Here is a 19,199-nt window from a genome sequence, read left to right as displayed (position 1 = left end):
CAGCCCCAACCTTAGGGAGAGGCGTAAAATGCTGAGCGACTCATCAGTCACCAGTGCTCCGGGACAGGCATGTGTCCTGACAGTATCAGCGAGGCCATTCTGCAGATGTCATGCGGTGGTGGTAGCAACGGGGCCCCACCGAGGGGACCCTGTTCTATCAGTGCCCAGAAGGGATGAGTGACCAGTCCTGGGGCCCTACCTGCTGTTGCCAGGGGGCTGAGGTGACTCTGTCTTCCTGCTGGAGAGCTGAAAGCTGACCCTGCCTCGGTACCACAGAGGAGGTGCGCTCAGCTGCCGGTGCCAGGGAAGGACCCTCGCTCGGTACCAGTGCCGAGACGCTGGCGGGTGACCCACACGCAGAGCCAACCTCAAGACAGCCCGTACCGCCGGTGCCCGGGGGAGATCGCCACTCTGTATCAGCACCGAGGTGGCCGAGGAATGCCTCCCGGTGTCAGGCGCGGTACCCGCCCGGTGCCGCGGTGCCCGCCCCGCTCACCTGTGCCCGAAGAGCCGAAGCCCTGGGAAGCGCCGCTTGCTGAAGCGCCGCGGAGCCTTGTCCGGCTCGGGACCCGCGTCGCGTTCGGAGCCGCTGGACGAGGCGGAGGCTGACTCAGAGTCGCTGCTCCGGGCCTCGGGGCTGCCGTCCCGCGGCTCCATCCGGCCCTAGCCCCGGCCGGCGGCGGGCCCGCGGGAGACGCCCATGCCGGGCCGGCGGCTGGGGCTCAACACACCGGCTCGGCGCCGCCCGCTGCGGCCATGGCGCGCGCTCGCTCTGCCCGCCCCGCGCCGCGCGGCCCCGCGCCCCACGCCCAGGTGCCCGGGAAGCGGCCGCCACCGCTCCAGGAAGTGCCGCCAGCCGCAGCAGCAGGACCCCACATAGCTGGCCGGGCTGCTGCCTGCCCGCTGCCGAGCACGCCCCCTCGGCTGTGCGGCGGCACCGGCCCGCAGCGCCCTCTGCCGACAGCCGACCGCTCAGCAACCCGCCTCGGCTTCCTTGAGGGGACGGGACTGAGGGGCGGGGCAACCGAGGCTCCGCCTCCCCAAGCCTTGGCAGGTCCGCCTTGGACCCCACAGAATCTCCCCTGACACAGCCGCCCTGCGCACACCCAGACACATACAATATTGTCCTCCCCTTAAGCCCCCCACCAACCAATCTACCTGGTCAGTGGTGAACACCCGCGAGGGTGGCTGTCACCATTTCTCCCACAGCCACACGGAATAGACACCTTTCTCGCATACTCAGTGCCCGCTCACAGCCATTCATACAGTGACCAGCCCTTACCCCTTTGGCTCTCCCAAATCATACCCACGGGAACCAAAGTCACACAGTGCTCCCCATACACACAGAACAAAGACGCCTCTCACACAGCTACGTTCATTTATTACTCAAATGAACAGTTTCCACCCCAGCCTCTCGCACTCAGAAATATTAATATATACCAGGACCAAAATCACTCACACCAAAGTGACCCTCTCATACACCAACAAAGAACATACACGTTTCTCATATAAATTCATCTTTCCACAGCTACTCATAGTTGTTTCCAACCCTTTTGCACACTCCTGACACATAGCATTTCCCCAACACAATATCCGATGAAACCTGCAGATCTCTTACACTATAGGAACCACCTGTACACCTCTTACACACTCATAAATACATACACATAAGGAGCACACTCACTCACCAACATACACAGCCACATAGAACATACATGCCTTTCTCCTATATACAAATACCCTCCCAGGACAATGGTTACACGTTGCCACATCCCTCTTGCATACACATCACCCACCAGAAATAGGCCTCTCAGACACACACAAATACACTCCAAGGGCAGCAGAATTTGTCCCCTCTAAAGATAAGGAAAGCAATTGGAACCAGGGCAGTCGCCTGTGGTGGCACAGCAAGCACTCGTGAATCAGCAGCTCGAGCAGCCTCTGATAGCCTCTGCAGGGCTGACAAAGGGAGGTCAGGAAACTGGAGAGCACGGTCTTCTCCCTCCCGAACCCTGCCACCCTGATGCCCACATCAGCTGCCCGCTGTTTCTGTTAGTGCTCCTCACTGCAAAGCCACATCCTGTGTCACCTTCACTTTCACCTTCTCCTTTGGGGTTCTGGCAGCCTGTTTTCCAGCCTTAGCCAGCCACATATAGCCAATGGTGAGGACTTTCATCTGTGGCAAGCCTGCCGTTTTGAGAAACAGCACCCAGAAGCTCAGAACCTTCTTCCAGCTTCCTTAAAGTTTTTCGTGGACTTGGAGTTCTGACCAGGGAGGTGGGGCACCAGCCCTCCAGCTAGCAGTAGGTACCAGGGTGGCCAGGGGAAAAGCAGTGAAGTCCCCAAGTGGGCCTGACACTCTTCCTGGGGTGCATGGGCTCCTTTGAGGAAGTTTTCCAATGGTTCTGACACCAAGCTCAGAGCGAGGAGCTGAAGTCCCCACTGAGTTTGCACAAGGCCTTATAGCATCCAAGGCCACATTCCTGTGTGGGCTCCTTTTCCCAGATCCCCCTGCTGTTTGTGCCCTCAGCTCTTAGCCTCCTGTGAGTTCAGCCCTCCACCACACTATACCCCAATAATTCAAACATCAGAGCTCCCCTCACCCTGCCAAGAACCACTTTGCCTTTTTCTGAGCCTCTGTAGAGCTGCTGGACAATGGGTGGGTAACCCCACTTCTGCCACAATCTCCTATCCCAAATAAAAGACTCGTAGAGGGCTGGAGGCGTCCATTCCCAGGCCACCCCAAGTACCTACTGTGTCTGGGGGTTCTCGGCTGGGATCTGTGGCACGTCCCAGGAGCGGTAGCGCCACATCTGCCTCAGTGGCCCCGGCCGCTCCCCTTCTTCCGTCCCCACCGCCTCCGCGGGGCCCAGAGCTGTGGCCTCATCTCAGCCTCCCCTGGTACTGTGACCAGCCCCCAGTACGCTCATCCTGCCGGCGACTCTCTTCCTCTTTTGGCACTTCCTGACCAGGGGGCCCTGCGAGAGGCCGCTGACTGCCCCAGTAGAGGACCACAGTCCTCTTAGGCGTCTTCCGCTGGCTGGGGAAGGAGGCTGGCTGGGAAGAGGAGCTGCACAGGAGAGCAAGAGGCAGGTGAGAACAAGCCCAGTCCAGCAGCCAGGAGACAGCCCCAAGTGTCAGAGTCTGCTAGGCAGCGACCAGGCCTGCCCGGGCTGGAATCCGAACCTTGGCCCCAGCCTGGCCTTCCTCTCCACTTAACCTCTCCAATCTTCACCTCTTGGTCTAGCTGAGGTCTCCCACTGCATCACAACTATTGAGTAATGGTGGGGGAGGGGAATGTGAGCGGTGCTCAGCCCACCACACACAACTCTCTCTCCTTAACACCTCTGTGAGCATTGCACCATTTAATAAGGGTCAGGCGCGTGGGACGGTATTAGAGTGGAAAGAGGAGCAAGAATGAAGCTAGAAGATGTGGGTCATGTCCTAAGTAGGTTTCTGCCACTTACCAGCTGTATGACCTGGATCAGGTCAGAGAGGTTTACCTCGCTGAGTCACCTTAAACCTTTCTGGAATAGGGTAGGACATAAACAGATAAACCAATGAACGTGTGTGTCAGGGAGTTTTGTGAGCCTCCATTTTCATATCTGTAAAATGATAGGGGAGCAATAGTAATAATTGAGTTCATGGAGTTTCATGAGGATTAAATAAGAGGTGAAAGGGTTTATAAATGAATTAATTCAATAAATACTTATTGAGTGCCTGCTATGTATCAGACGCTGTATCAGACTGCATAGCAGTCAGGAAGGAAGCAGGGCCCTAACTCATAGAGCTTAGATTCTAGTAGGGAAGACATCTAGGAAACAAATAATTAATATATAAAATAATGTCAGGTAATGGGATGTACTATAGAGAAAAGTGGAGCCAAAATGAAGGGGAAAGAGAATGACATTAGGGTGAATCACTTAGGTAGGGGGGAATGGGAGAGCCTCTCTGAGGAGGTGATGTTTGAAAATAGACTTGAATGAATTGAGAGCAAACATTACTATCCAGGAAAACAGCATTCTAGGTGGAAGGCATGGTAAGAGCAAAGGCCCCGAGGAAGGAATATACTTCATGTGTTTGAAGAACAGCAAAAAGGTTACACTGTGTTGGACTTTGAGGCCATCATAAAGATTTGGCAAATACATAGGAAGGCATACACTTATCTTTATTATTAAGGTTGGTGGTGGGATGGAAATTGTACCTTCCTTCAGCACTCTTTAATCACACTGCTCTATAATTAGTTTTTTTGTGTTGTTTTGTTTTTAGCTCTCTATATTTGTTACCCCAGGAAAGCTGTAAATTTCTCGAGGACAGAAATGGTGTCAGTTCAGTTCAATAAACATTTACGCTGCAGAACCTGCAGACACAGGAATACGCACGATGCCATCCCTGCCCTTAGAAACCTCCACCTGGGGCTGTAATCACCTTTGTGTCCCTCATGACTGGAACATAATGTTTCCCAATAAATATGTGTTTAATAAATCATGCCATGCTAGGAATGATTAGTACTCAGTAATAATAAAACAATAGCTAATATTTCTTGGATACTTCTGTGCCAGAAATCTTTGGATCCTTGTAATGACTCTGAAGTAGATCCTATTATTTTCCTTTTTCATATGGGGAACTAAGGTATAGAACTGCTATGCTCATTTATCCAAGGTCACCCAGCTGGTAAGTGATGAAAGTAAGAATCTGTGCCCTTAAATAAGACATCCCAGTACTCCTCTAGGGTTGGGGACATGGCCAGGTTATGCCCCTGAGCCTTGGCACCTCCTTTTCCATCAGCTTTCCCTCCAACCTATCATCTCTGAACCCCTCAAGGCAGGTCCTGTATGCTGTGGCCCATCAGAAGTTCTGCCAGCCAAGCCAAGGATTCTTCTAGAAGGAGGCTGCTGCAGGGCCCTGTGCTCCTCTCCCAGGGATTCTGCAAGCAGTCTGAGCAGTTAAACAGAGGAAATGGGGCTGGGCTTGTTTTCCATCAGAGGCTTCTGGCAGCCCTGGAGCAGCAGAGAGCAGGAAATGTGGCTCCTGGAGGGGAAGTGGGGCAGGCTGGAGGCTCTGACAAGCACAGCAGTCCTGACTGTGGGACCAGGGTTCCCTTGGGCTTGTACTCCTTGAAGCTGTCAATATTTTCCAGGTGGGGTGGGGAGGACAAGGCTAGAAGGGACAGGTGCGTGGGGCTGGGGAGGATGCCCTTGGCAGTTCCTAGGACAACATGTGCCAGCACTGGGGAGCTGGGGACCCCTCAGAATCCACGCAGATACACACAGGAAGAGGAATCTGGGTAAGAAAATTATTCTGGGCTTTGCTGAGGCCCCAGAGGGTGACGTGTTCTACTTTCTGTGGCCTGGATGAGCCAGTGGGAGCTGGGGAAAAGAAATGTACCAGGGCACCAAACACTCAACCCACGATCTGGACAGCCTCTGCTCCCAAAACCAGCCAAGCCAGCCTCCTTGGCCTGACCTTCTAGGCTCCTTATGTTCTGGTTTCTTCCTTTCTTGCCTCTTTGCCCAGGCTTTCCCTGCAGAGATTTTCTCTCAGCTCACACCAGGCTGGTGCTTGCCTCACAGTAGGTGCTCAATAAACATTTCTTCCCTCTTTTTTCACACTTCCTTTAATGTGCGCCCTCACCCCTGCTATTCCATTCTGCCTATGGTGCTATCCTGGCCCTGTCTGCCCGTAATGTTTGGCCAATGTAAATCTCCATCTTTCAAAACCCCAGCCCAAAAAACAAAAGCGGGAAGGTGGAAAGAGGCCCAGACTAGAGTCCAATGGTTCAGATTTCAGCCCTTGCTGTGTGACTCTGGGCAAGTCACTTCACATCTCTGGGTTGGATGATGAACCAGATAATTTCTAAAATCTCATTTAGCTCTCACAGTTTCATTTGAATCACCTTCCTGGATCTGGAGGTTTTCACTCATTTATTCGCTTGACAAATATCTTATACATACCCACTAAGTGTCAAATGCTGCCCCAGAGCCAGCACTCCCACCATATTGATTTATCTCTGACACTTTTGTTCCCAACAATATTCCTATATCATGCGCCCTTCTGAGTACATTAGTTTTGTCTCCTTACAGGATTCTTGAACCCTATATTGCTCCCAGCTCCGTGCTGGGTGCAAGTATGTGCTCAGTAACTTCCTATGGAAGTTGAAATGAGCTGAATACGGGTTTCCCATAAGCTGAGCAGAGGGAGGGGAACTGGCTTCCTGTTTGCTTGAGTGGCTGCGGTGAGGCATGCAGGATTTTTTGAATCCAAGTCCCTCCCTCGTAGCTAAGTCTGTGATCCAGGTAGCTGCTGAACTACCTGGCAACCCAGAGCCCAAGAGCACCTGCTAATCGCTGGCCCTGCCCAGGTGCTAGGCCTCTGTCCCCACAGAGGTGACAGAGGTACCTGCAGGTGCCACTGGCTATTGACAGATGGAAATTTGATTAGGCTCCTTCCAGCAGCCTCATTAAAGTCAGGAGCAGGAAGAAATTGGAGGAAAGGCTGGTGACTCTCTCCCACTGGGGCAAGAGAGCTGTGGGAGCTCAGCAGTCAAAGGTGGTCCCTCAAACCATGATTTCCCTTGGAAATTGTCCTTTGGCACTTCCCGGGTCCCCAGGCTGAAGGTGAGAGGAGCCTGGGGGGCTCTCCCCTCACTCTGCGTTAGCCAGATCTGCCCTAAAGAGCTTTCTTTTGTTTCCAGCTTGGACTTAGCACCAAGCCCCCAGGGCAGAATAAACAGGCCTCCTGCCCTCCAAACCTCTCACTTGTATCTGTTGGCTCATAAGCCAGGACTGCATGCACAACCACCTTTCAGCTGCCACACCCTCTGTCCTTTTGTCCCTCCCCGGAATATGTGCACTTAGTACGGAGCCAAAAGAAAACATCCATTAAGGATGAAAAGTCCAGGCCCTGGGAAACCTAACAAAGTGAAAAAGGCTTTGGAGTGAAAACTAATTGAGCTGGATCCCCGCTCTACCCATTATTGGCTGTGTGACCTTAGCAAATTGCTTACCTTCTCTGAGGCTAAGTTTCTCATCTGTAAAATGCTGCCCAATGGCCCTCATATCCCCACCTATCCTATGCACCCTACTTAGTCTTCCTTCCCCAAATATCTGTAGGCCAAGGGCACTAGTCAAGCACAGTGGAGCCCAGCAGAAGCCATATTTAGTCCCAATGCCTTCCCAACCCTCTTTGTGTATCTTTGAAGAGAGGTCTTCTTCAGCCCGTGCTAACCCTTGTCTTTGGGACCTGGACTCTTGGGGGGGCCTCTCTGAATGCTCTGCCCTGAAACTGCACCGACTAAGGCAAAAGTAAGACTCCAACCCCAGCTTCCGGTTGCCTGGTCCATGGGTTGAATTCTCAGAAGCACAATAGAGAAGAATCTGTTCAAATGCCTCTGGTTTAACTGATCCTCCCAGCTCCTCTTGAAATGCCCATATGGCTTGTGTCCGCCCTGGTGCAGGTGGTGGGCAGCACGAGCTGCTGGGGGCATGTCCCAAGCACCCTGTGTCAAAATCGGGTGGATAAGACCCTGTCTCTGGGATGCCAAGCCCTGTCCTGCTGACTTCAGGATGAGCCCGGCCCCACTTCCGGGCACTGTCTTCCTTGGCCTTTGACTCACTTGTCAGTAAGAACCTCAGGTCCCTGTGGGGGCAGGAGTTCCGGGCTGGGCCCGGGTCCCGCCCTTCCCAAAGGAAGAAAAATGGATAGAACCCCCAGCTTCCCGCTTCTGCTGGCAGCGGGCCCCCTCCTCCAGCTCCAGCTCAGCTTTCTGCCCCTGGTTTTTGCATTTTTAATTCAGGACAGAATGTGATCTCTTGCAGCTCCTTGCTTTATCCTGTTGCTATTTAAATTACAAATCGGCCCCATCTCCCTGTCACTCTTGGGTTATTTTTAGCTTCTGGTAAATAGCAGCAGGGAGAGTTGGATCAGGTGCCCCTCCCTGGAGGAGCTGTGTACCCGCCGCTGTATGCCTGCAGCAGGGGGCACTCTCCCCTGCCAGTTGTCACCCCCAGTCGCTTCCCCTCGGCCCTCCTGTGGGGGTGGAGGGGAGAGAGGGACGACTGCAGGCTGGGACTTGCACACAGGCTCAGCCCATGCTCTTAGTCTCTGTTAATCTCTGCCACCCCCAGGTCTCACCGTCATCCATTGCTCAGGGCTAATCTCCTTCAGGGGCCTTCCTGGACCCCCAAACCCACAAGGAGGTCCAGCTCTCAGGGGCAAAAGATTTTCTAACTTGTGTCTCAGCCCGACTATGAGTCAGGAATTTTACATCACTTATCTGCCTTACTCTCCTCAGCCACACTCTTGTGCAGGTATTATTGTCCCCATTTGCCATATGAGGAAACAGGTCAGAGGTGAAAGTGACTTAGCCAGCCAGGAAGGGGCAGGGCTGGAATTGGAACCCAGGTCTCTCTGACCCTGATGCCAGCACTGCATGTGTGTTGTACAGTCTCTGTCTCTGTGGAATGCATGTGTCCTTTGCCCGCTGCCCAGGTTGACTCCCAAGGCCCACTGTCAGCTGTCTTTCCCATGTGTTTGTCCTACCCCTCTGCTGGATAGGGGGCTGGCAAACCAGGCCCCATGGGCCACATCCAGCCTGCTGCCTGTTTTTGTAGGGCTGTGAGCTAAGAATGGTTTTTACAATTTTAAATCGTTGGAAAAAAGCAAAAGAATAATATTTGTGACAGTGGAATGATATGAAATTTAAAGTTCAGCGTCTATAAATAAAGTTTTGCTGGAACCCAGCCATGCTCATTCGTTAGCATATTTGTCCAATGGCAGAGGAGAGTGACAGAGAGCATGTCACCTGCAAAGCCTAACGTCTGGCCTTGTACTGAATCATACTTTTGTCAAGGAAAGGGACCATGTCCCATACTTCCATGTCATGCAGTGCCTGGCCCAGGGCCAGAACGCCAGACAGAGGAGCTGGGCCTCCTTCAATGCCTTGCTGGAGTTACAACAGCACCCAACACAGGGAAGCCCCCTTCCAATCACACCCCAATGTTTTCAGCTCACATTTTATTCCCCCCACCCCCTTCAGCTTCTTCACAGGTGAAACTGGTGGTTTCCAAATCTGCTTGACTATCAAAATTACCTGGGAGAGGTTTTTAAAGTTGAGATGCCCAGGCCCAACCCTAGACTCCCTAATGTCAGGATTCCAGGGATAGGGCTTTAGAAATGATTTTAAAAGAGATTCCCCCCCGCCAGGTGATCTAAGGGCTCAGAGAGCTATTTGGGAACCACTGGACTGAGCTCCAGAGGTCCAAGCTCTGCATCTTGTGACTGGTCCTTTCAGACCAAACCCAGTGTCCCCTGTACCCCTCTGGCTTTTCCAGGCTGGACACTACTCTCCAATGGTCTTTTGAGCCCAATCCTGATAGTTTAGAACTTCCTCAAATGTATGGGACATACCTTTACCTCACACCCAGATGCTGACACAAGATGTACCCCACACCCCGACACCCCCGAGTTCTACTGGCACAGACCTGCTATCTCTCCATCCACGTAAAGCAGATGCCAGCGCTGCTCCCAGCCCACACTGGGGCTGTGGGGTGAAGGAAACCTATTTTCCAGAAACCCCCACATTCCTACTGTCCTTCTGAAAGCCCCCGTCTTCACCTACGTCAGAGGCAGCCAGGCCTCAATCCTGCTTCTGCTTCCATCCCTCGCCTTCAAAATTTTTTTGCCCCCGCATTTCTGTCCAAAAGCCCTTTCTCTCTGTGAAGGGCTTTCAATTGCTTTTCTTAGAAACTCCTTACAGCAGGGTGGGAGGTTTAGCTGTGAGCCAGAGTGGCATGGAACTGTGGCAAGTGGAGGATGTGAAAAGGGCCTGAGCTCTTGCCAGCCCTGGGAGGCCTGTGCAAAGAAGAGCTTGCATCAGTCATCAGGCCACTCAGAAATGCAGGCTCAGGGGAAGGCTTAGCCAGAAAGCACGGCTTTTTCCACTGGGGTCCCCTGGGCCTGGAAAGGTTTTTGAGGGCCCAGGGCTGCTTTCTTTTTCACAGGGCTTCCTCTGCCCTCTCCCCAATGGGTCTCCTTGACTTGATGCCTTGTCCAACTCTGGTCCTAAGACTGGGCTCTTGGCCTAACCCTGGTGTGAGGAGGTACCTTGCCTGATCTGTCCAGGGCTGACTGCTGGAGCCCACCCTGGTGCTATCTTCTGCAGCCTTCACACGGGGGACCCGGAGGTCTCCTGATCCCTTCACAGCCACAGAGGAGCCATAGCTTAGTTGCCTTGCATCCTGAATGGCCATGGAGGGGCCTCCATTCAGGAACCACCCTAGGAGAATCCCAGCCCTTACAGCTGCCTCCGTGTGTGTGTGTGTGTGTGTGTGTGTGTGTGTGTGTGTGTGTGTAGCCTCTTCCATTTCAGACCTTTAATTTTTCTATGCTTCCTGTTCTCTAAGCCTGTACTCCACTCTGGCCTCCTTTCCAGCTCCAGATGCTGTTTGTCCTTGATCCACAGCCAAGGAAAATCCTGGGGTCACCCACTTATGTTACAGGTGAAAAACTGAGACCCAGAGAAATATTGTCTACCTCAAGGACACACAGCAAATCACTGGCAGAAAAGAGAATTCAAGCCAGCTCTCCTGATTCCCAAACTACTATTTTTTCTAGGATTCTACATTCTATGGCACTCCCACCTCCTCTTCCCTCCTCAGTCACCTCTGCACTCTCTCCTCTCCCAGGGGACTTTCAAGGGCTCTTCTATCTCCAGCCAGAAGGCATGGGATAGATAATGCCCTCCTTTTAGCATGGCGTTCTGGAAGAACTTGGTAGTGGAGCCCAGTGTACCCCTGATTCCTTATATACCCCCGAAGGTAGGACCCATGGGAACCTAACCCACTCCCCATTTATTCTGAGCATCTGACTTCATCATGGTGGAGAAGTCTCTCCCCTTCACCATCCTCCCGTAAGTGATGGAGGCCTGATGGCTTCATAGCTATTAAGAAAATTGAGGCCCTTGGAACTCCCAGGGCTGGGCCGGTTTTATGAAACACCTTCCCAGAAGACCTTGGGAGAAGCAGGACAGCCTCAGACACACCCCTAGTCCTCGTGGTTATAAACAGACAGAAAAGTTGTCCTCTCTAACCAGGCTGATGGCTTCAAGAACTGCAGATGCCTCAGTGTCCCCGCTGGACCCTCCAAAGGAGGTGACTCTGGGCCAGGGGCTTTACAGGGGCAGCAAGTCTAAGTTGAGGCTGAGGTCTGGGAGAGGAGGAGGAAGGTATGGCTGCCTCCGCCCTGCCTCCAACCCCTTCACAGATTCCCTCTCTGTGTAACTTACCCACACTTGTTTGAGGGGCAGCCCTCCCATCTCAGGTCAGCAAGTGGTTTGTTGGGCCCACTCCAGGGAAGCCCTAGGCAGAGGTGGCAGGACTAAGGAGGCTGGGAATCTTTCACAAGCAGAAGATGGTTTAATTAAGACGATGCCAGGTGGGGGTGTGAGGTTGTCTGCCACCAAGGAGGCCAGTGAGGGCCTGCTGGGGCAAAGATGTCCAACAGTGGATTCCTTCCCTATCACTAGCCAGCAGGGTCTCAACGGTGGTGGCAAGGAGCATCTCAGTCCCTTCCACAAGCCAGTGTCTGGCACAGGGGCAGCCCATAAGAAAGCTCAGGTAAGGCTTATTGAATGAAAAGGGAGTCCCTCTTTCCTCCAGGAGGACCAGGTGTCTCCTAGCTCTCCCCGGCAGGTTGAGGTTTGTTAAGGATCATGTCTTGGTTACATCTCCCCTCACTGCCCAGTGCAGTATCCGGCACCCAGTTGGCATCAGTAATTCCACGTTGAATGAATGAATAGGGCTTTCACGGTTCATATAGGGAAGGGGTCCCAGAAGCTCGCCCTCTCCCACGCACACGGAGGGCAGAGACGCCTTGGTAGTCATTTCTGAATCCCCAGCATCAGACAAACAGCAGGCACTTAATGAATGTCGATTGAAAAGGGGGGTGGTCCCAGGCTCTGCCCTCCCCGCGGTGCCCATTCTCCTTACCTGTAAGACACCTGCTTTCGTAGGTGCATCTGGCGGAACCGCTCCTCCACCGGGGGCCCAGCAGCCATGCCCCAGGGTCCCTCGGACCAGGGCTGCGCGACCTCGGCCTCCTCCCCCCGCCAGCAGCGTCGCCGCACCACCTCCTCGGCTGCCCGGCCGCAGCCAGCCCCGTCCCTGCTGGGCCCTCCGCCGCCCGACCCCTCCGCCATCCTGTGGCTGCCTTCTTCCCGCGGCTCCTGCGGCCTTTCGGGGTTCCTGCTAAAGTTCAGTCTCCCTTCCTCTTGGGCCCAGGGACGCGAGGCAGGGAGGGAGGGGAGCGCCGGGTCCCGCACTTCCCTCTCGACGCCGGGGCTCAGACGACAGGAGCAATGAGACGCTGGGCGCTGCGCCTGGGAAAAGCGGCTGGGATCCTCCCGCGCCCTGGGGTGTTCTCGGTGGGCGTCGGGGTGCTGCGTCGTGCTTGTTGGGGCGCCCCCCGGACGGCTGGAACCGGAGCCGGAGCGGAGCAGGAGCCGGGGTGGCGACCGCGCTCCTGCATTCGCTGCCGCTGTTGCGCAGCGGAGTGTCACCTTAGAGACACCTGCCAGCCTGCGGGGTCCAGAAGGAGGGCGCCTCCCCACCCGGCCAGCTCGGTTCCGGGCACTGAAGGAGCGAGCCCGGCACAGCAGGCGGGGGGCTAGAAAACTGCCCCCGGCGCGAGGCCGGGGGTGTGGGGCTCCCGCCCGAGCCCCCCCCACCCCGCCCCCACTCCCGCTATTCCGCCGCTCAGCAGCTGCCAATCATGTCCCGTCTGTCACTCAACGGCTGTGCTACTCCCCCACCACACACTCTCGTCCCGCGCTTTCCGGCCTCGGCATTCGCATCAGCAACGGGCAGGTGGAGGGGGAGGCGCGGGGCCGGTGACAGGAGCCAGCTTTAACCCCGTCGGCGCCGCGGGAATTTAGAGGCCCCAATTAGATTTGGCTAAAGGGCACAGGAAGGGGAAGATACTCAGGGACGCCTTGAATTTGGGGATGGACCTGATTGCTGGTAGCACTGCCAAGAGCTCTTCTGGACCCTGCCGGCAGAAGGACCCAGCTGGAGGTGGGTGTGGGATGGAAAACTTCCTGACCCTGGAGTCCTTAAGCCTCCTCAAGGCCTGGCGGCTTCCTATGACCGGCCGCCGCTGAGGCTCCTGGGCCAGGGTCTCCCAGAGATTGAATCAGCCTCCTGCGTCAGGAGACGATGATGAGAGTCCATCTTGGACTTCTTCCTTTCCCTCCTCCAAATCCCATGGTTCCTCCTTGTGTCATCTCCTTGTCCTTGGGGGTGTTCATCACTTGACCTTTACATCTGAACAAGGGTGGGACTTTGGTTAATTTCTCAGATCTAAGGCCTCTTGTTCACTGCCTCAGACTCATCTTTCTGAAGTTGACCTTGGACTACTCTCCCCCTGCAGATGGCTCCCCCTTGCCTGTACTTTAGCCCAGCATTCAAGGCCTACCTTGGTCTTCCCACACCCTATTCTCTGGTTCCATCCATTTCCTTCTACTCATCTGTGCCCCCTTATTCTGGGAACTGGCATCAGGCCTGTACAGCATTGTTCAGGCTGTCCCCTTCATCTGAAATCTCCTTCTGTCGACGTACTTCCAGTTCTGAGGCTCCACTCAAATACCTCCTTCTCTTCCAGGAAATCTTCCTGGATGGCTCTAGTTGAAAGACTCTCTTCTTCCTCCCAACCCCCTTGCCCTCAGCATCAGATGTCTAGTCAAGCCTATGTCTTCTCTTTCCCTATTCACTCAGCCCAGGAAAGTGGGAGGGACCAGACTCACCGAGGTAGAGAATGGGCTGCAAAGGGGGACAGCTGTGCCGCTCATGGCTCCTCTGACTCTCATCAGCCCTACAGTGGCTGTCCTGCTCTGTGCCATTGCCTGGAATTGTCGCCCTTCTCTGTCCCACCTATGGAAATCCTGTCCATTGTCAAGGCCTATCTCAAGTGCCACATCCCCCATGAACCCCTCCCTGATGCTCACTGCAGATGCTGTCTCCCTCCTTCAGCCCCATAACTATTTCCTGGGCCTCTCTCCGGGCACTCCCCCTCACACTCTAACAATAACTAACATTTCATTTGATTCTCACCACAACCATTTCCTCCATGTTACAGATGAGGATACTGAAATGTCATTCAAGTGATTTATTTGCTTAAGATGGCTCAGGTGGTGAGTGGTGGAGCCAGGATTTAAAGCCAAGTCTTCTGGCCCCAGAACTCATGCTATTTCCCATTCCCCCATGCTGGCTGCCACACAGTCACAACCTTGAATTTTCTTGTTTCCCTCATCTGTAAGCTCCCAAAGGGCAGGAAGGGGCCTGCTTCAGCTCTGCCTCCCACCTCTCTCTGCGTCTAGCAATCCCATTGTGGCTAAATAGAATTGCATTAAACTTCTGGACCACAGGGGAGCTTCTTCCCTAAAGCCAAGTTCTAAAGATGCCCTGATACTGGAGGAGGAGGGTCAGGGCCCTCTGGCACCCTGCCTTCTAATTGTGGCCCATCGGTTCGCCCTTGGGATTTCTAATTTCTAAGCAGCCTGGCCCAGGGTAGCCTCCTACACCATGAATTATGATAGTGCTGGCTAGGTTTGACATTCCTTCACCAGCTGCCTAGCTGCTGGGTTTCCAGGTTGGTGTTTTGTTCAGCTCTTTCCTGCTGAGCACTCCCCACTCAATCCTTTTAAAAGCGAAGCTTCTCTCCTCTGTCCTCATACCTCCCCCACTTAAGACCAGCTGCTCACTGCATTATTGTTTATCTGTGGCTCTGCCCTTTCCCAAGAATCCAAGGAGAAAATGAAGGCCCCCTCCCCTGACCAGCCTGACCAGCTTCTGCAGCCTCTCCCAGTGGCAGCTTGCTCCTCTGAACATCTCCAGCCTGTCAGCTGTGCTCAGAAAATAATTGCCAATGCCTTTTGAGTGTTTACTGCCTAACTGACCTTGTGCTAAGAGCTTTACGTGCAAGCTTTCAGTTACCCCTCACAGCAGCTTTATGAGGGTGGGTACTATTTTTCAGATTAGGACACTGAGGCTTCGAGAAGTTAGGTAATGTGCTAAGGTCACACTGAAATGCAACGCAGATGTCAGTGCCCACGCTCTTAACTGCCACTCTGATGACAAAGCAACTCAGGCTCCTTTGGAGGTGAGTTCCCAGCCTGTCTCCTTCCCCCATTCCCCCAGTAGGTCACCTGTTACTTACAGCAGGTGCCAATTTGGCTTCTGGAATTGGAACTTTGCCCTGGCCCATCCCAGCTCAAGGTATTGCCCACAGCCGCTATCCTGGCTTCCAGAGTTTTGGTTTCCAGGTGTAACAAAGGGTTTATTGTGGCAATCTGAGCAGGATGACTGGCATCGTGAAAGCCATCGTGTGTGTGTGTGTGTGTGTGTGTGTGTGTGTGTGTGTGACAAAGCCTGCTGCCAGGGCTGATAATAGAGTGCAGAGGCTGTAGTTCCATCACTGGGGATGCATGGGGGGTGCGCCCCTCAGGGGCAGTGACACATGGCCCTGAGGAGGTGGTATGTCAACAGGTGGCTTGTGTGAGTGGATTAACCTTGCATCCTAACATAGGTGGGTCAGACTGCTTTGGATGGACAGGCATAGGGTGGTGATCACAGATGAACACACTTTGACTGGCTTGCCAAATCCTGGGCTCGCTAGGGTAGTTGCTCCAGGAAGCCCCAATGTTCTTGGACCAGGTGCAAGAATACAAAACTGAGTTAGGGGGAAGGACATCTGGGGGAGAAAGGAAAGAGTGCTGGAGGGTGATCTGGAGAGCTGGAGGGGCAGCATGAGCTCTGGAGCCAAACCAACCTGTGTTCCAATACCAACTTTATCACCACTTGCTGCATGACCTTGGTCAAGTCATTTCCCCTCTCTGAACCCCACTTTCTTCATCTGTAAAAATACTCACACTTTAAGATTATTTTGATTCCTAATTGGGACATGTAAAATTCTCAGTCCAGTGCTTGGCATACAGTAATTAGTCAATAGTGGGAGTGTAAAGGGCAAGATTTCAAGTCCTTTGAATCAGGAGCTAGTTCTTGTTTGTGCTATAATGCTAGAAATGTGCTATGCAACCCCATAAATATTTGTTGAATGAATGAATGAATGGCAAGGGGTCACACCAGACATCAATTTTGTTTCTTATTCCTCCAAATGACTATTTCAAACTTTCCCCTTTCCCCCAATTCATCTCCTATGCCAACCCTCCCCATTGCCCCATCTTCAAACTTCACAGCCCTAGGGGGCTCCCTCAGTTTCCTGTCTCCCCATATTCTTCACTCACAGAATGCCTTCCCTTTCTCTCCAGGCTTCTCAGGTCCAAGGTAGACCTCTCCACCCCCTCTCTGAATCACTTCCTCACTCCCCACCCCCATCACTTATTTTCCCTCTGTGTCGGCTCTTTATCGTCTAAGAATAACCAGTTGACTCTCTCCCATCTAAAAGAACACACCCAAACTGTCCTTGATCTTACCTACGTCCCCTTTAGTCACCACCCTCTGTTTCTACACAGCCGAGCTCTCTGAAAGAGCTCATGTACAGCCCTTCCCCCCATCTACCCCATCTTCACATCAGTCCCTTCTGTTCTCACTTCCACCCAGGTCGTCTCACTTCTGCCCTAGACACGGCTCTAACCAAGGTCACTGGTGACCTCCTATCTTCTTCTCATCTTTCCCAAACTCTCAGATGGTATCCGACTCCTGAGCATGGCTCCTGGGAGCTCTCTCCTCCATCGGTTTCTGGGAACACTCATCTCTCCTGGTTTTTCCTCCCCGATCATTCCTTCTCAGCCTTCTCGTTCAGGACGCTTCCTCTACTGTCTCTTAATGTCCATCTTCCCTGCAGTTCTTCCCTCAGTTCTCTTCCCTTTATGCAGACCCAAACCTTTAACATACCACCTGGATGCTGACAATTTCCTAATCTCCACCTGGGTTCACTTTTTCTCAAGCCCTAGACTGACTTGTTTATGTGAACATTCTACAGGCAACGCAAATGACAGATATGCTGAAATGAATCCTCTTTCTCTCCAAACCTGCTCTGCCTCCTGCATTCCCTGTCTTGGTAAATGGACACATCATCCATCCAGGCCTTCGTCATACACCTACATGTCGTCCCCGGCTCCTCCCTCTCTCTTGCACAAATTTGATGTCAAAGTCTGTTGATAATTTCCTCTGTCTCCAGAATCTGGCTTATCTTCACTATGCCCCCTGCAGAGCCCCAGGACAGGCAAATCTGATTATCTCACTCTCTAGGTTAAAAGTATTCAGTAGCTCCCCATCACCTTCGGGAGAAAGTGTTCTTTCTTTAGATCCCTGGAAGGGCCATACTTTTCATCAGGGCCAGGACTAGGGTGAGGCAAGCTGGGTGCCATGGGCAGTGAGGTCCCCAACAAGTGGTCAAGATGTGGCTGTGGGAGAAAGGGGGGTAGACGAGGCCTGATGGCCAATTCTGAGGTTCCATAATAGTATCTTGTCTTGTCCAGCTTTCCCCCACGTGGGCAGCTGGTATAGGCACCATCTCCCCACCGTAGCCCTCCTTCTCAGTATGAAAGTATCGTGCTTACATGTTCAAGTCCAAATGCCTTAGCCAGGCATTCGAGGCCCTTCAGGATGTGGCCCTGATCACCAGCCAGCCTCAGCTCTCAGCATCCTTGGCCTCTACCTTTCGGCTATTCTAAACTATTAGAATTTCCTGGAAGTTTTCCTGCCTTCTCCCATCTTGGAGGCCTTTGCCCAGGCAATTCCCTCTTTCTGGAATTCCCCTTTTCTCTCTCCTGTCTACTTCCAAAGGTTTTGACATCACCTCTTCCAGGAAGCCCTTGCTGCTCAAGTCTGGGTGACGCACCGTCCTCTGTGCTGTGAGTGCACCCTTGCCTGCCCCTTGGTACACTATGGATTTTTTAAAAATAAATTTTATTGGGGACCATTGGGGGACAGTGTGTTCTCCAGGGCCCATCAGCTCCAATTCGTTGTCCTTCAATCTAGTTGTGGAGGGCGCAGCTCAGCTCCAAGTCCAGTCACCATTTTCAATCTTTAGTTGCAGGGGGCACAGCTCATCATCCCATGCGGGAATTGAACTGGCAGCCTTGGTGTTAAGAGCTCGCACTCTAACCAACTGAGCCATCCGGCTGCCCCTAGGATTTTATTGGGGAACAGTGTGTACTTCCAGGACTTTTTTCCAAGTCAAGTTGTTGTCCTTTCAGTCTTAGTTGTGGAGGGCGCAGCTCAGCTCCAGGTCCAGTTGCCGTTGCTAGTTGCAGGGGCGCTGCCCACTATCCCTTGGGAGACTGGAGGAATCGAACCAGCAACCTTGTGGTTGAGAGCCCGCGCTCCAACCAACTGAGCCATCCGAGAGCTCAGCGGCAGCTCAGCTCAAGGTGCCATGTTCAATCTTAGTTGCAGGGGGCAGAACCCACCATCCCTTGTGGGACTCGAGGAGTTGAACCTGCAACCTTGTGATTGAGAGCCCACTGGCCCATGTGGGAATTGAACCAGCAGCCTTCGGAGTTAGGAGCATGGAGCTCCAATAGCCTGAGCCACGGGGCCGGCCCAAAGCAGTTCTTTATTCTAGTTGTGGAGGGCTCATCTCCTTGGCCCACGTGGGAATCGAACAGCAACCCTGCTGTTCAGAGCTTGCGCTCTAACCAACTGAGCCATCCAGCCGCCCCCATTGTATGGATATTGCTTCTAAGTGCACAGCTAATCTTTCTCGAGTCACTATGTGTTGGGCCCTGTTCTAAGCACCTTCTATAATTTACGTCATTGAATCCCCACAACAGCCTTCTGCATTGGATGTTAGTTGTATCCTGGTTTTACAAAGGGAGAAATGGATACTCAGAGAGATTCAGGTTACGTAGTGTCTTAGTTTCCTATGCTACATAACAAATTACCACAAACATGGCAGCTTAAAACAACCTACATATAATCTCAGTTTCCATGGTTCAGAATCTGGGCAAGGCTCAGGCTCTCACCGGGCTGCAGTCCAGGTGTTGACTGGGCTGAGGTCTCATCTGGAGCGGGGGTCCTCTTTCAAGCTTGTTCCAGTGTTGCCAGAATTCAGTGCCTCGTCCATCACTGGAGCACTTAGGCCCTCAGCTCCTGGAGGCGGCCCCTCTCCATGCAGTTTGCAACATGGCTCTTTGCTTCTTCAAGGCCAGCAGGAGACACTCTCTTCAGGAATAGCCCAGT

General features: G+C 53.2%; 1 protein-coding gene across 6 annotated transcripts in view; it reads right to left on the bottom strand.

Moving 5' to 3' along the window:
- Nucleotides 1-12,856, bottom strand: part of DGKZ (diacylglycerol kinase zeta) — a 41,034-nt gene extending 28,178 nt beyond the window's left edge. For 2 of the 6 annotated variants that reach the window (XM_019743629.3, XM_074336298.2), the window contains exon 1: nt 2,755-2,905. In XM_019743629.3, coding sequence (XP_019599188.1) covers nt 2,755-2,813 — 59 coding nt within the window. In that variant the 5' untranslated portion in view covers nt 2,814-2,905. Of the gene's footprint in view, nt 1-496; nt 958-2,754; nt 2,906-11,987 lie in introns of those variants that run through there. The other 4 variants (XM_019743626.3, XM_019743625.3, XM_019743627.3 and 1 more) reach the window with 4 other exon arrangements.
- Nucleotides 12,857-19,199: the final 6,343 nt, after the last annotated feature.

This window comes from Rhinolophus sinicus, chromosome 14, assembly GCF_057876585.1.
Source record: "Rhinolophus sinicus isolate RSI-liver-muscle chromosome 14, RSI-T2T, whole genome shotgun sequence".
In the NCBI taxonomy this organism is placed as follows: Eukaryota; Metazoa; Chordata; class Mammalia; order Chiroptera; family Rhinolophidae; genus Rhinolophus; species Rhinolophus sinicus.
This window is presented reverse-complemented; position numbering and strand designations above follow the sequence as displayed.